Source organism: Salvelinus fontinalis, chromosome 19 (genome assembly GCF_029448725.1).
Source record: "Salvelinus fontinalis isolate EN_2023a chromosome 19, ASM2944872v1, whole genome shotgun sequence".
NCBI lineage: Eukaryota > Metazoa > Chordata > Actinopteri > Salmoniformes > Salmonidae > Salvelinus > Salvelinus fontinalis.
The window spans coordinates 8,635,971-8,649,380 of record NC_074683.1 but is presented as its reverse complement, the minus strand read 5'-3'; the positions used below and the strand labels follow the sequence as shown (position 1 = coordinate 8,649,380).

Sequence of the window (13,410 nt, the reverse complement as noted above, 5' to 3'; positions counted from 1 at the left end):
CTATTCCCCTGGCAGACAGCATTCCTGGAGAGCTGGGCATTTGGTGGTTGTAAAGGACCATGCAAAGGGATGAGGGATGGGCTGGAAAAGCCACTCACATTACCCTTCCCACTCCCAAAAATCTCTGCCTTCTCTCCGAGGCTGCCAGAGGTGTGTGCGTCTTCCAGTGTGTTATTCATATCACTCATGGGGGCCAGCTATATCCAAGGCATCATCTGGAGCAGAGAAAAGAGACGAGCTGTTGGAATGGAGTGTACAGGGAAGTAGCAGAGTAGAGCACAGTGAGAAGGAGCAAGAGCTGGAAGGGATCCTCTGTCTGCTCACAGCACACACAAGCCTCTCCGCAAGGCTCATCTGCTGCCCGTGCGACTGGCCCAGTGGGGCAAAACATGATCCACCACAATAAAGTTATTTTTAACTCAATGACTCGCAAATGAGCCCTGGCTTTGGCACAGTGGTGTATTAAAATGCATGCACCAACTCTGAGATTTTAGTTGTTAATTCTTCCCTCTATTTCTTTTTTCTTCTAATTTTTTTTCTCTCCCACTTCCTGGAAAGCAGACCTGCACAGAAAGCACACCTACGCAAAGGGTTGTTAGTATGTAACTTAGCTATGTTATGAGTCCTGGATGGCTACCAGACTGTAATTCCAACTGTTCCTTTTGTCAAAGACTTCGCACTGAGGTCCCGACTGCACTTTAAAACTGAGCCCTGTGCTGGACTGGATGAATGTAGAAGCGGAGAGTATCCCAGCCATGACTCAGCCATGATGTAGTGGGCTGTGGTGTGGTAGGTTATGTCATTCTGTGACAGCCAGCCAAGCATTATGTGGGGCGATAGTTGGCGTGATAACATGTATCTGAAAGGTAATGTGTAACAGAGATTGGGCTGGGGCTGAGAGGCTACTGTAGATAATCACATGCAGGCAGTCATTATGGTAACATCTGGTCACAGTACCAGTTTACTTGCAGTACCAGAAATCCAGATCTTCATTCTATACAAACCTTTGCAAATGTTTCTAACTCCAATTTCTACTTTATTAGTAAGTAGACATTGAACATGAATTTGTTGTTGGCTGCTGAGGGTGATTATTAATGTTATGTGCTTCAAAACTGAAAAGTGGCCATTATCTGTATGGGAGCAACTTTTCAAAAAGCTACTTAAAATTGCAATAACAAATAATTATGGCAAATGCTATTAACCCATTTAATCCCATCGGTCACAATAATGGAAAGAATACTTTACAGGCTCTAGAGAAGATCAACAAATTAGTCATATATTACGCATTAGTAAAAAGGTGTCTAGTATGATTCAGAGAAGTTTAATATGATTTCTCTAATGGTCTCGAGACCTCAAGCATAAATCTCAAAGGTGTACTTTTACAGACATTTGGCACCAGAAGTCTGTATTCAACAGCTTAAAAAACAAACACATTGTTGGCATTTAAAAATATTTTCTTTGTAAATATGTTTAAAAGGGTCTAGTTTACATATCTCCCTTCCATTTTCAATTCATGGAATCAATGATGCTGGAGGTATATGGACATATTTTACTGGTCACACGTGTGACCAATGGGAAAATACAGTGGCACTAACTCATTCATCTTAGCAGAGTCTTTATTTTCTCAGTAGATTGAAGTCGAGTTGGGTTATGGATATACTTCATCAAGACAATCTTACAGACGATTATCCATTAGCCTTTACATGCTGTATGTTTAATTTGATTGACAGTAGAAAGTCGTATTTTGTCATTTCAGGGGGAATTGGCCATGTATAGATCCATAAACTGAATTAGTGTAATAATGTAACAAATATTGAATGTCAGTAGGTTTGTTTAGTGTCTCTTGCACAAGGGAAAGACCTGGCTATCAGAGCATTGGGACATAGCCACAGGTGTAAACCTGGTTTGTATGGCTATTTGGGCTGAGATACAAAGGTGTAGATCTGGTTAATATTAACATTGGGACTCAGTCATAAGGTGTAGACCTGGTTTGCAGTTTATGAGTATTCAGGCTTTGGCACATGTTTAGACCTGGCTTAGTTGACTATTGGGGTTCACAGGTGCAGACTTTGTAGATATGTAAATTGGAGCTGAATTACAGGTGTACCCTTGTTTGTATAAATATTGGGGCTGAAATGGAGAAGTACACCTATTTTTTGACAATTGGGCCTGACACGTAGCAGTAGACCTGTTAAAAAAGAAAAGAAAATGAGGGTTACACATGTGTACACAGGATTTTGAAATATAGCTTAGCCCAAAATTACCTGAGCATAACTCAAACTAAAAGCTTATTAGCCTACCCTGTTAAGGATTTTGTTGTCATGGAGGAGTGATTGGTATCATTGCGTCGAGTTGAAAAATAAATGCTGCTCTCGTGGAATTGCATGCTTTGAGCACCACCGATAAGTGCTATTTACATGTGAAAGATGAATGCCGTATGCTGCATTTTCTATAGGACCATTAGGTTTTTGTTGGTGTCACCTTGATATCTCAACAATTTGCAGCTGTTTAAGTCTATCAAAAGTGTGCGAGTTTGAGCATGTGTCTGTTTGGCCTATGTTTGTTTTTTTATCAGCACGAACTAGATTGAGCAATAAAAGCCCGACTTGTGGTCTTCATAAATAAAAACTTGTTTTTGACAGTATGTGGAGCACAATACCACAGAGGAAGGGAGGAAATCCCTCAAACTTTTATCCGCACTATGCAGCGGTTGCAAGAGCACCATTTTCACTGGCTGTCCACTGGTCGAAAAACATTTGTGTTAAAATACAAATATAAACTGAGTGTACAAAATATTGAGGACACCTGCTCTTTCTATGACAAATTGACCAGGTGCAATCTTATTGAGGTCACCTGTTAAATCCACTTCAAATCAGTGTAGATGAAGGGGAGGAGACCGGGTAAAGATGGATTTTTAAGCATTGAGACATGGATTGTATATGCGTGCCATTCAGAGGATGAATGGGCAAGAAAAAAGATTTATGTGCCTTTGAACAGGGTATGGTAGTAAGTGCCAGGCACACCGGTTTGTGTCAAGAACTGCAATGCTGCTGGGATTTTCAAGCTCAACAGTTTCCGTGTGTATGAAGAATGGTCCACCACCCAAAAGGACATCCAACCCAACCAATATTAAAGTGTTCTTAATGTTTTGTACACTCAGTGTACATTTGTGAACAGCCATCCACAATCTAAGGTGCAAATAGCTAAATGAGAGAGCAGCACTGTGATCACATCAATGCGCTACTGTACGTAGATTTCAATAGTAAGTGTTATCCGTAGCGCACATGGCTACACCACTGCTGTCATCCTTACCTCCAAGCGTTTATTCAAGTTGGATAATCTTTGGATGCAGTCAGCACCATTGGAGACACAGCTTGGACTGTAGCCAACAAAAGCCTATTCCTGCTCTTTTCAGGCAATCCTTCAAAAAGGCATTTGGTGTGTCATCACAGTGGTCTCTGACTTGTGGTCAGACTCGATCAGGCGGAACAAACTTAAATGTGTGCCTTTTTTCAACGCTGATTTGAATGTCACTGAAAAAACAGGATCTTTGCAATAATTATTTGACTCCTTTCTGAATTGAAAAGTAATCCTAGAAGTATTACAATATTTTTGCTGATAAAGTAACAGATTACAGATGTATTCTGTAACTCCAAGTCTACAAATGGTATAAAATCTGATTTTTGGGGGGTAAGAAATTGGTTACATGTCCCACTACCTCAATATCACTTGTTTTGATTAAATATAAGTCATGTTCTGCGTTTTCTTATCACTCGATTCTTTGATTCCAAAGTAAACGCGAGAGTCATCAAATGGCCCATCATTGTGTCTTTTCACAGTTAACAAAACAAGCACTAAAGGGTTTTCTTGAGAAGGACACTGAGCATCTTTTCCCAGAACATGGCTTCAGTCTCACCCTGAAGAGGCTCCTGTGTCTCAGTGTGCGTCCCAAATGGAAACCTATTCCCTATATAGTGCGCTACTTTTGACCAGAGCCCTATGGGTCGTCAGTTGTTTAAGCAGCCCCCTAGCAATTCAATGGAAAATCAGACAGATCTGTATGAAAGGGAGCTGTGTGCCTCCAGTAATGCACTCCCAGTGTAAAGGAGCCTGAGCTAACAGCACTGTCACAATAACACAGCTCCACCTGGCTTAGGTTACCTTTTCACTTAGACACACCATCATAAGAAAGGCCCCCTCTCTGGAGAGCACCACTGACAAAGCACGACACAAAATAAAAAAACAGGAAACAATCAAATAAATGACATGCTACTGCTGAAGTCTCTGTAAAGGCGAATATAAATAGTCCCATGCTTATTCATCCAATGCATAAGCAGTACGCAAGTAGCCTTGCACAAGCCTTGTGCGAACCGGAATGGCTCATAGGGCAGGAGCCTCCTGTTTCTGTAGCGTCTAGCAGCTTGATGTACAAGTATACCCCCTGGACAGGACGCAAGTCTATCGCATTAGCAGCACAATAGTGAATTAGCGCAGTAGTGTGTGTGTGTGTGTGTGTGTGTGTGTGTGTGTGCGTCAGAGAGAGCGAGACAGACAGAAAGTAAGACAAAAAGACACTAAGAGACAGACTAGTCAAACAATCCAACTGGGGTCCTACAAAAGCAAAGTCTGAGACAAGGACACCGTGAGGCCGAGCAGAATGAGCTGTCCAAAAATAACCCTGGCCTGAAACATATTCTTCAGCTATCAGTCAATGCAAATGCTTTCCAATTGTCCCCCACAATGACATTTTGTAAATGACGGATCTCTATGGCAAGACGCATCATTCACCCAAATTTGGTCAAAATCGGGCCAGTGGTTTCTGAGATATCACGTGGGTTTGCTAGACTCATATCCCTGAGCATGTGTACCAAATGTCACCACTCTGAGTCAAACAGATCAATAGATATAAACATGTGCCCATTATTGCACCACCGTGTGGTCAATATTAAATGTTCATACATACAGTCGTATGAAAAAGTTTGGGCACCCCTGACAATTTCCATGTTTTCCCTTTATAAATAATTGGGTGTTTGGATCAGCAATTTCATTTTGATCTATCAAATAACTGATGGACACAGTAATATTTCAGTAGTGAAATTAGGTTTATTGGATTAACAGAAAATGTGCAATATGCATCAAAACAAAATTAGACAGGTGCATAAATTTGGGCACCCCAATAAAAAAAATCACATCAATATTTGTTACAGCCTCCTTTTGCTAAAATAACAGCCTCTAAATGCTTCCCATAGCCTCAAATGAGTGTCTGGATTCTGGATGAAGGTATTTCGGGAACATTCCTCCTTACAAAACATCTCCAGTTCAGTTAGGTTTGATGGTTGCCGAGCATGGACAGCCCGCTTCAAATCATCCCACAGATTCTCAATGATATTCAGGTCTGGAGACTGGGATGGCCATTCCAGAACATTGTACTTGTTCCTCTGCATAAATGCCCGGGTAGATTTTGAGCAGTGTTTTGGGTCGTTGTCTTGTTGAAATATCCAGCGCCGGCGTAACTTCAACTTTGTGACTGATTCTTCAACATTATTCCCAAGAATCTGCTGATATTGAGTGGAATCCATGCGACCCTCAACTTTAACAAGATTTCCAGTACCGGCACTGGCCACACAGCCCCACAGCATGATGGAACCCCCACCACATTTGACTGTGGGTAGCAAGTGTTTTTCTTGGAACGCTGTGTTCTTTTGCCGCCATGCATAACGTCCCTTGTTATGACCAAATAACTCAATCTTTGTTTCATCAGTCCACAGCACCTTATTCCAAAATGAAGCTGGCTTGTCCAAATGTGTGTTTGCATACCTCAAGCGACTCTGTTTGTGGCGTGTGCAGAAAAGGCTTCTTCTGCATCACTCTCCCAAACAGCTTCTCCTTGTGCAAAGTGCGCTGAATTGTTGAACGATGCAGTGACACCATCTGCAGCAAGATGATGTTGTAGGTCTTTGGAGGTGGTCTGTGGGCTGTTTTTGACCGTTCTCACCATCCTTCGCCTTTGCCTCTCCGATATTTTACTTGGCCTGCCACTTCTGGCCTTAACAAGAACTGTGCCTGTGGTCTTCCATTTCCTCACTATGTTCCTCACAGTGGACACTGACAGCTTAAATCTCTGCGATAGCTTTTTGTAGCCTTCCTCTAAACCATAATGTTGAACAATCTTTGTTTTCAGGTCATGTGAGAGTTGTTTTGAGGCCCCGATGTTGCCACTCTTCAGAGGAGAGTCAAAGAGAACAACAACTTGCAATTGGCCACCTTAAATACCTTTTCTCATGATTGGATGAACTTGTCTATGAAGTTCAAGGCTGAATGAGCTCACCAAACCAATTGTGTGTTCCAATTAATCAGTGCTAAGTAGTTACAGGTATTCAAATCAACAGAATGACAAGGGTGCCCACATTTTTGCATATCCTATTTTTCACATTTGATTTAATTTCATACAACTTAATATTGCTACACTAAACATCTTTGTCTGGACAATACCCCAGTACTCAGCTTTTATTAGAAAATGAATGGCATGCCACTGTGATCATTTTCTGTGACGACAGAGTAAATTGATATGCTGCCTCAGAGGGGTGCCCAAACTTTTTCATACGACTGTATGTTGTCTTGCAACATGTACCAAATTGTGTTACAATACGAATATCCTTTTACTTAACTAGGCAAGTCAGTTAAGAATAAATTCTTATTTACAATGACGGCCTACCCCGGCCTCCCCTAAGCCGGATATCGTTGGGCGAATTGTGCGCCGCTCTATGGGACTCCCGTTCACGGCCGGTTGTGATAGAGCACGGCCTCGAACCACGGTCTGCAGTGACACCTCTAGCACTGAGATGCAGCGCCTTAGACTGCTGCGCCATGTTGTTTTAGGTACTAGTCTGGAAAATATTGCGTTGAGACCTTTTTCCATAGATGCCAAATATCAAGTTTCGTGCAGATCGGGCCCAGAAGAGTAGCGTTTTAAGTGTTTTTCACAAAATTCTAAAATGGCGGACCTTATCAGTCCCTGGGGCAAATGTGTTCCTTGTGAGAAGAGGGACCTATGTCCAGAATGTCATGACTAAGTCAAACGAGGTGAGGGGCGTGGCAGTTCAAAGTTTGCATTTATAGCGCCACCATCTGACCAATCATTGTAATTGTGTAAATGCCAGATCTCTACGGCAAGGAGCATCATTCACCCAAGTTGTCAAAATCGGGACAGTGCTGTCTGAGATATCGCGAGTGACTAACGAACGTACGAACAAATGTACGGACGGAGACAGATGCACAGTCCCCGATCCAATTTCATTGTGGGGGACAACAATAGCTGGTGAAATCCTAGGTACATTCTAGCTTGTGTGGATTATGTATGAGGAGTAATGGTCGAGTAAGATGTTGAGCACTTGTAAATTACGGTAAAGATCACAGGCCAATCATAGAGTAGCTGTGGCATCCGTTGTGTCCCTTAACCTATGATCTAAGTTGTTGTTGTCATTGCACACACAGTACATGCAACGGAAACAAAGCCACATTAGTGCTGTCTCCCAGAGGTCATATTGCATTCTCATACATTCAGCAGCCAAACAAAGTGATCCCCTCTCAGGACTCGATCCAACACGAAGACTGTCCACAGCATTAGCCTGGCCTTGTTAGAACAGTCTGCCTTGTCTAGCCTACACCCCAGGTTGGGCAAAACAGTGACGTCTCAATGGTTTCTATTTGGAGCTAAGGATAGAGCTTAGCATTGCTAGATCAACACGTATGTACTGTCATTATATGAGTAGTGCTGCTCGTTTCCTAGTCGATTGTTCTTACTGAATATCCTAGTCCCACTCCCCTCACCTGATATTCATGAGTGACATGGGGAGTACAGGCGAGCTGCAATTCGTGCTACAGTAGGTTGGCCTTCCCACTGTTGGGTAGGTACAGTAACGTGTTATTTACAGTGTCACAGATGATTTCGTAAGGAAAATATAAGCTCGCAAAGACAAACAAAGCCTATGTGTCTTTCATCAAGGTGGTGTGGTTTACGTTGTGGCTGAAGAAACAGGAACGGGTCCGGGCACATACAGTGTGACTGACATCAACATATGATCTAGCCCCTAGACTATGTTCTCGCTAGGATATGAAGTAATTAAGCAAACATTATCCTCATAATCATCATCAATTATTTGTCTCTGGAGCAGCATACTCCGCACATGCAAGTGGTACTGCGCTTATGGTAAGAGCAGAAACAGCTATTCTTAGACTGTCATGTAGAAACATAATTGCGCATTCGAAAAACAGCACACATAACACACTCTCTCACCCCATTTGACCTTTACTGCACAACTTACTAAGCAGTCTGACCCCACACGCTCCCCAGTCCCAGCTGTCTACACTACATTGGCTGCTCTAATGGAGGACCTCGTGGAATTCAAATAGCAAACTGGCTTTCCTTTCTAATGCTTCATCCTCTGTTGACACAGAAAAGAGGACAGCTATAATACCCCAATCTATCATTTCTTGGAGTCCCGGTATGATGATTAGAGAGAAATGTTGTATGAGCCATTATGTGTATGACTGAGCAGCCAAAACACCTCATGCTGCTAGATTAGCAATAGACAAAACCCTGTGACAAAAAAAGAAGTGCCAAAGCTAAAAGCAGAAGAATCCAATTCTCGATCCAACAAGCAGATTACAGTAATTTAATGTGAAATATAATATGATATACTCTAATGTTACCGACTTCCAAATTTGTCATGTCTACAGTATGTACGCAACACTACAATTACTACTGTAAAGTAATGTAACTACTGGGAGGGGGCACAAAGAGGAAGAGAGCGCAGGAAAAAGAGAGAGAGTGGAGAGAATCAGATTCTCTACACATTACTGTCCGCAATTTACATATCAAATACCACCAAGATTGAGGGATTGTCCGCTGCTTGTGTCCATCTCTGTTGAATTCTTTCGAGTCGTGGCAGATGAAGAACTTACGGAAGAAATCTGGCACAACACATTCAGTACCAATGATGTCATGAATATTGTCATGCTTCTTGGGTATAATCTAAATAACAGGACCACTCCACACCTGTGATTTGCCAACGTTGACAGTTACTATAGAAAAACTATGGAATGGTCTTTTTTCCAGATGTAGTTTTACACAAAGTTCTGAAAATACTCACCAATTAGTAGATAAGACTTTGGCCTGAAAGTATTTTCTCAGTAGATTATTACTATTACCTGAGAAGAATGACACTTAAAGTGAAGAACACACAATAATAACTGATATGATATATTTTTAAGTATAGCACCTAATAAAGTGTAAATGCAAATTAAATTGCTTTACAAATCCCTTCTGAAAACAGGAAAAAGACAGCTAAATTCACTGATCCCAGATTTACTGACATGCATGGATAACAGATTTGCCAAGAGGCAAAACATTTTTTTTTACCAATGTAGACTGTTCTTCTTTAAACTGTAATCCTACTCTTAAAAGGATCATCCATGTGGAATAGACTTGAATAGTATTTCAATGGTGTTTTCAAAAAGTACAAATTCTGTGTGTTAAAAGGTGTGATACTGTAACTACACAATACAAGTTTGACTGGTATGCACATCAATGTACAAAGAACCGCATATTTAGTAGGGTTGGGCGGTATCCAGATTCCCATACCTTCATATTGTTCCTGTACCATACCAGGGTATATGGTATTACCGGCAAGTGCACACAAGAGGAGCTAATTTCATTTTTTATGCTATCAAGTACTTTCGAATTCCTATAGCAGACGCTAGGTAAATGCTAACAAACGCAAGCAAACATGAACTAAATACAAGGACAGATAACCCAGCTCATAAAGTTATACAACTATCTCAAAAGGTTACTCACACTTAATCCAGGAGGGGATTGATTGTCTCTGCTGTAAGCAAGAAGCTTGATCTTGCAAGCTAGCCACCTATTGCTAGCAAGTTAGCAAAACAAATGCATAGCTGGAGCCCTGAGATGGAGAAAATCTATTTGGCACTTAGATAGTCAACTTGAAGTTATTAGATATTTAGCTGGCAAACATTAGTAGTGAATTTCAAGTGTAACTTGATCACCTCTATTGTGCTGCTCAACAGTGGATCTTCACAAAACATCCTTTTGCTCCATGTGCTCTTTGTAAACAAACATACCATGTGACTGGCTAACTGGTATCTGTAAAAAAATAAAAAATAAAACTGTTCTCAGTAAATAAAAATGTTCACCTGGATCCACTTCAGGGGACTATCACATGCCCTCTTATTCCACTGCATGAACTCAGGCATACAAAAAGACAGGCAAAATACACAAGAGCATAATAAATTACAGGCTGTAATTTACAGCCTACAATAGTACACTTGTAAACACTCAAACTGCCTGGTGTCCTCAACCACTCTCAATACTGTATATTCAGAGATATCGCTGCTCATTATAATGAAACATTAACATGCATCTGTCGAGCACACACTCTTTGCAACTCTAGGAGAAAATACTTGAAAACTTGTAGATAACATTTGCTAAATCTGTACAGCATAGCCTGTTCCCTGAGTGTACTAAAGCTTTAGGCTGAAGAGCTTTTAGCCTCTGAGTGTATTGCAGGAGATAGGCCCTAAGTGGATATTTTAGAGGTCTCCTTATTAAACTACTAAAAATACACACCCATTCTTGAAGAATTTTATATGAAGCAATAACCTGCAATGAATTTCAAACCTACTCAGGGTTTGGAAGCTAAATGTTTTTGAAACATTTTATTTCATTCCTAACGGCTATGCACCAACTTGATCATGCTTCTTTCAAACTTACTACCTTTAATAATTATTGTATTTTACCAATAACAGGTTGACATTTTCTTACGTAATACATTATAATTTAACATTTGTATATACATGTTTTACACATTTAGTCATGGTCAGTTAAGTGCTATAATAGGATACTATTGTTATTACTTTACTGATGGTTAGGTGACTGCACCCCATTATAGCCTTCTGCTCTAATAATGACAAGTAGGCTAGCCCATGTGGATTTCAATGTCGAGCCATGACTCGGTAAATTCATACAAACAGCCAGATGGCAGTAGTATGGTATTGAAGTGACATTTTACGGTAGTCTGTGTGAAAAAAAGCGCTAGAGTAGCCTGTTTGTAATCTTCATCATTAAAAAAAAACTGTCATCGTTTTTTGCTGAAAAGGGTTGAAATTATGTTTTGAATTGTGAATGAATAATGAAGGGTTACAGCCTTTAATTGTATTTTTCCATAACTTTTTACTTCCCATTTAAGATGCAATATGCAGAAATCGCTCCGCCATTTACTGGTTGCTAAAATTCGAATTGTTCGCCTAAATTCAGTTTATGTGCCAAAACAAGCAGTCATTGTGTAGAGAATTCTTGTACCATCTAAACCGCTGTGATATACAATATTTTGGGTTATGTTCAATGTATTTTCAGCTGTTTGATGCTGGTGTACAAAACCGAAAGTAAAAGACGCAAAAACTAAAACTTTTGGATGCTCAAGGGTGTTCATGAAGGAAACAATAGTATACTTGGCGGTGGAAGGGCTGCAGGAATGCAGGAACGCCCGAATTACGGGCTGCAGTTGCACACTATAGATTCTTAGACTTGTTTTCAATTAGAATGATCTATAATTCCATTTCTATGTTCATTTGGGCCGGTTCCCAAAAAAGTGACATTGCAGCTTTTAAGGCTACATTATTTCACCTCAGCCTCTTATGACAGACAAGACAGGTAGGTTGCACGTGTTTTACCTTTCCTGGCACAATGCACAGGAACACGCATCACACACATCGTCTTCAGAAAATAAGACTATGAGTCAACATAATCGAAGGAAATCTAAAAACACAATGGGTTGGTCGAGGACACCATGTAACCATCGACATGACCACAATTACACAGTAGGCTAGCTATACTCTTTATCGGTCTAACTCAAAAAATTAGCCTTTGCCAGCGCTGCCTAAAACATGGTTTATTGTAACATAATACCTGCTGCTCGCTGAAATGGCACCGTTACTGCATATCGCTTCCTCTCTCGTCTTCTTCGCTGTCTTTGAGGTGTTTGCTCATTTAGTCCACGCGCTCTCCCTAGACAGGTGTTTATATTTACTTATGCGTTACGTCATGCACAGCCCTCACGTTTTACCTGAGAGGGTTCTGGCGCAGAGATCCGGCCTGAAAAATGGTTCAATCTTGTAGAGAGAAATATCATCTTTCTTTTTATGTGATGTTGTTTTGTACCATTCAATTGTAGTTGAAGCATGCTTCATTTCAGTTACTGGACCTTTGTACTTTTAATAACATGAATTGTCTAGTGTATATGATTTGGTTGCAATTAGTGTTGAACTCATTCAGAAAAAAATAGTCAGTGAGATACACTTTTTGATTGTCAATATTTTAATATACTGTGAATGTAACTTTAATTCATAACAGCATTATATGTTTAGAGAAATACTTTACATACCAGTGTATGTCCGGGCACAGCTTTATCAAAACCAAATGAGTAACATAAAATAAAACAGACTGAGGAATTTATAAGTACCACTTTCAGGTCAGTCCAATTATTGACCTCTTCAAAATGGTAGACAGTACTAAATAGGCTACTGTATTTTCTCAATGAAAATTACAACTCAATATTAAAACTAATAATATACATATTCATTGGCAAAATAAGACAGCTGAAAAGTCCAATATGAATCAAATTTCAAACACAATTGGGAATAATACATTCAATTATTTCATAACATCAAAATTATATGTGGAGGACATACAGTAATTTATCTCATAACAAAACAGAAAAGTAGTCTTCTACAGTGTGTAGGTTGTTGTTAAGACTAGCAACCAAGGTCTTAAAACTATCAAACAAAGTTTTATTCCTCTTTCCTGGGCTCAGGCACTGACAGACTCGAGGGCAGGATATCAGGCTCCTGAAAATACAAAAAAAAAAAGAGGGAACTTGAAACTTAACGCAATTATACATACATTCATGTAGTCTGAGAAGGACAAAGGCTTGGAGCTCCAGGAAGGGGGACAGCCAGTGACATGACTGTTCAGATGGCAGGCCAGAGTGACGCTGAGCAACGCCTCAGTACGTGTGGAAAGGAGCTGAGAAGCAAAGGATCATTAGAGACATCTACAGTAAGCACTAGACTGTCACATAACATGGTGTTAAGTGGGCAGTGAGTGTCACATTACAGTAGGCAGTCTATGACACTGTCGCAGTCCCTCCCCACTTAACACCATGTTATGTGACAGTCTAGTCCTTACTGTAGATGTCTCTGTTGATCCCTTCTCAGCTCCGCTCCACTCGTACGGAGGCGCCGCCCAGGGTCACTCTGGCCTGCCATCTGAACAGTCATGTCATTGGCTGGGACACTGCACAGGACCCCCACTCCTGTAGCTCCAAGCCGTTG

The 13,410-nt window shown here is 40.7% G+C and overlaps 2 protein-coding genes across 5 annotated transcripts in view; both read right to left on the bottom strand.

Moving 5' to 3' along the window:
* The window catches only part of LOC129816316 (growth factor receptor-bound protein 14-like), a 57,025-nt gene extending 44,945 nt beyond the window's left edge, over nt 1–12,080 (bottom strand). The window contains exons 1-2 of one of the 2 annotated variants that reach the window (XM_055870638.1): nt 11,987–12,080; nt 1–215 (exon numbers count right to left, since the gene is read on the bottom strand). In XM_055870638.1, coding sequence (XP_055726613.1) covers nt 1–188 — 188 coding nt within the window. In that variant the 5' untranslated portion in view covers nt 189–215; nt 11,987–12,080. Of the gene's footprint in view, nt 796–11,986 lie in introns of those variants that run through there. The other variant, XM_055870637.1, reaches the window with a different exon arrangement.
* A 296-nt stretch (nt 12,081–12,376) lies between these two features.
* LOC129816315 (cordon-bleu protein-like 1) overlaps nt 12,377–13,410 on the bottom strand; it is a 36,413-nt gene continuing 35,379 nt past the window's right edge. For all 3 annotated transcript variants that reach the window (XM_055870633.1, XM_055870634.1, XM_055870635.1), the window contains one exon: nt 12,377–12,924. In XM_055870633.1, the coding sequence (XP_055726608.1) occupies nt 12,868–12,924 (57 nt within the window). In that variant the 3' untranslated portion in view covers nt 12,377–12,867. The remainder of the gene's footprint in view (nt 12,925–13,410) is intronic.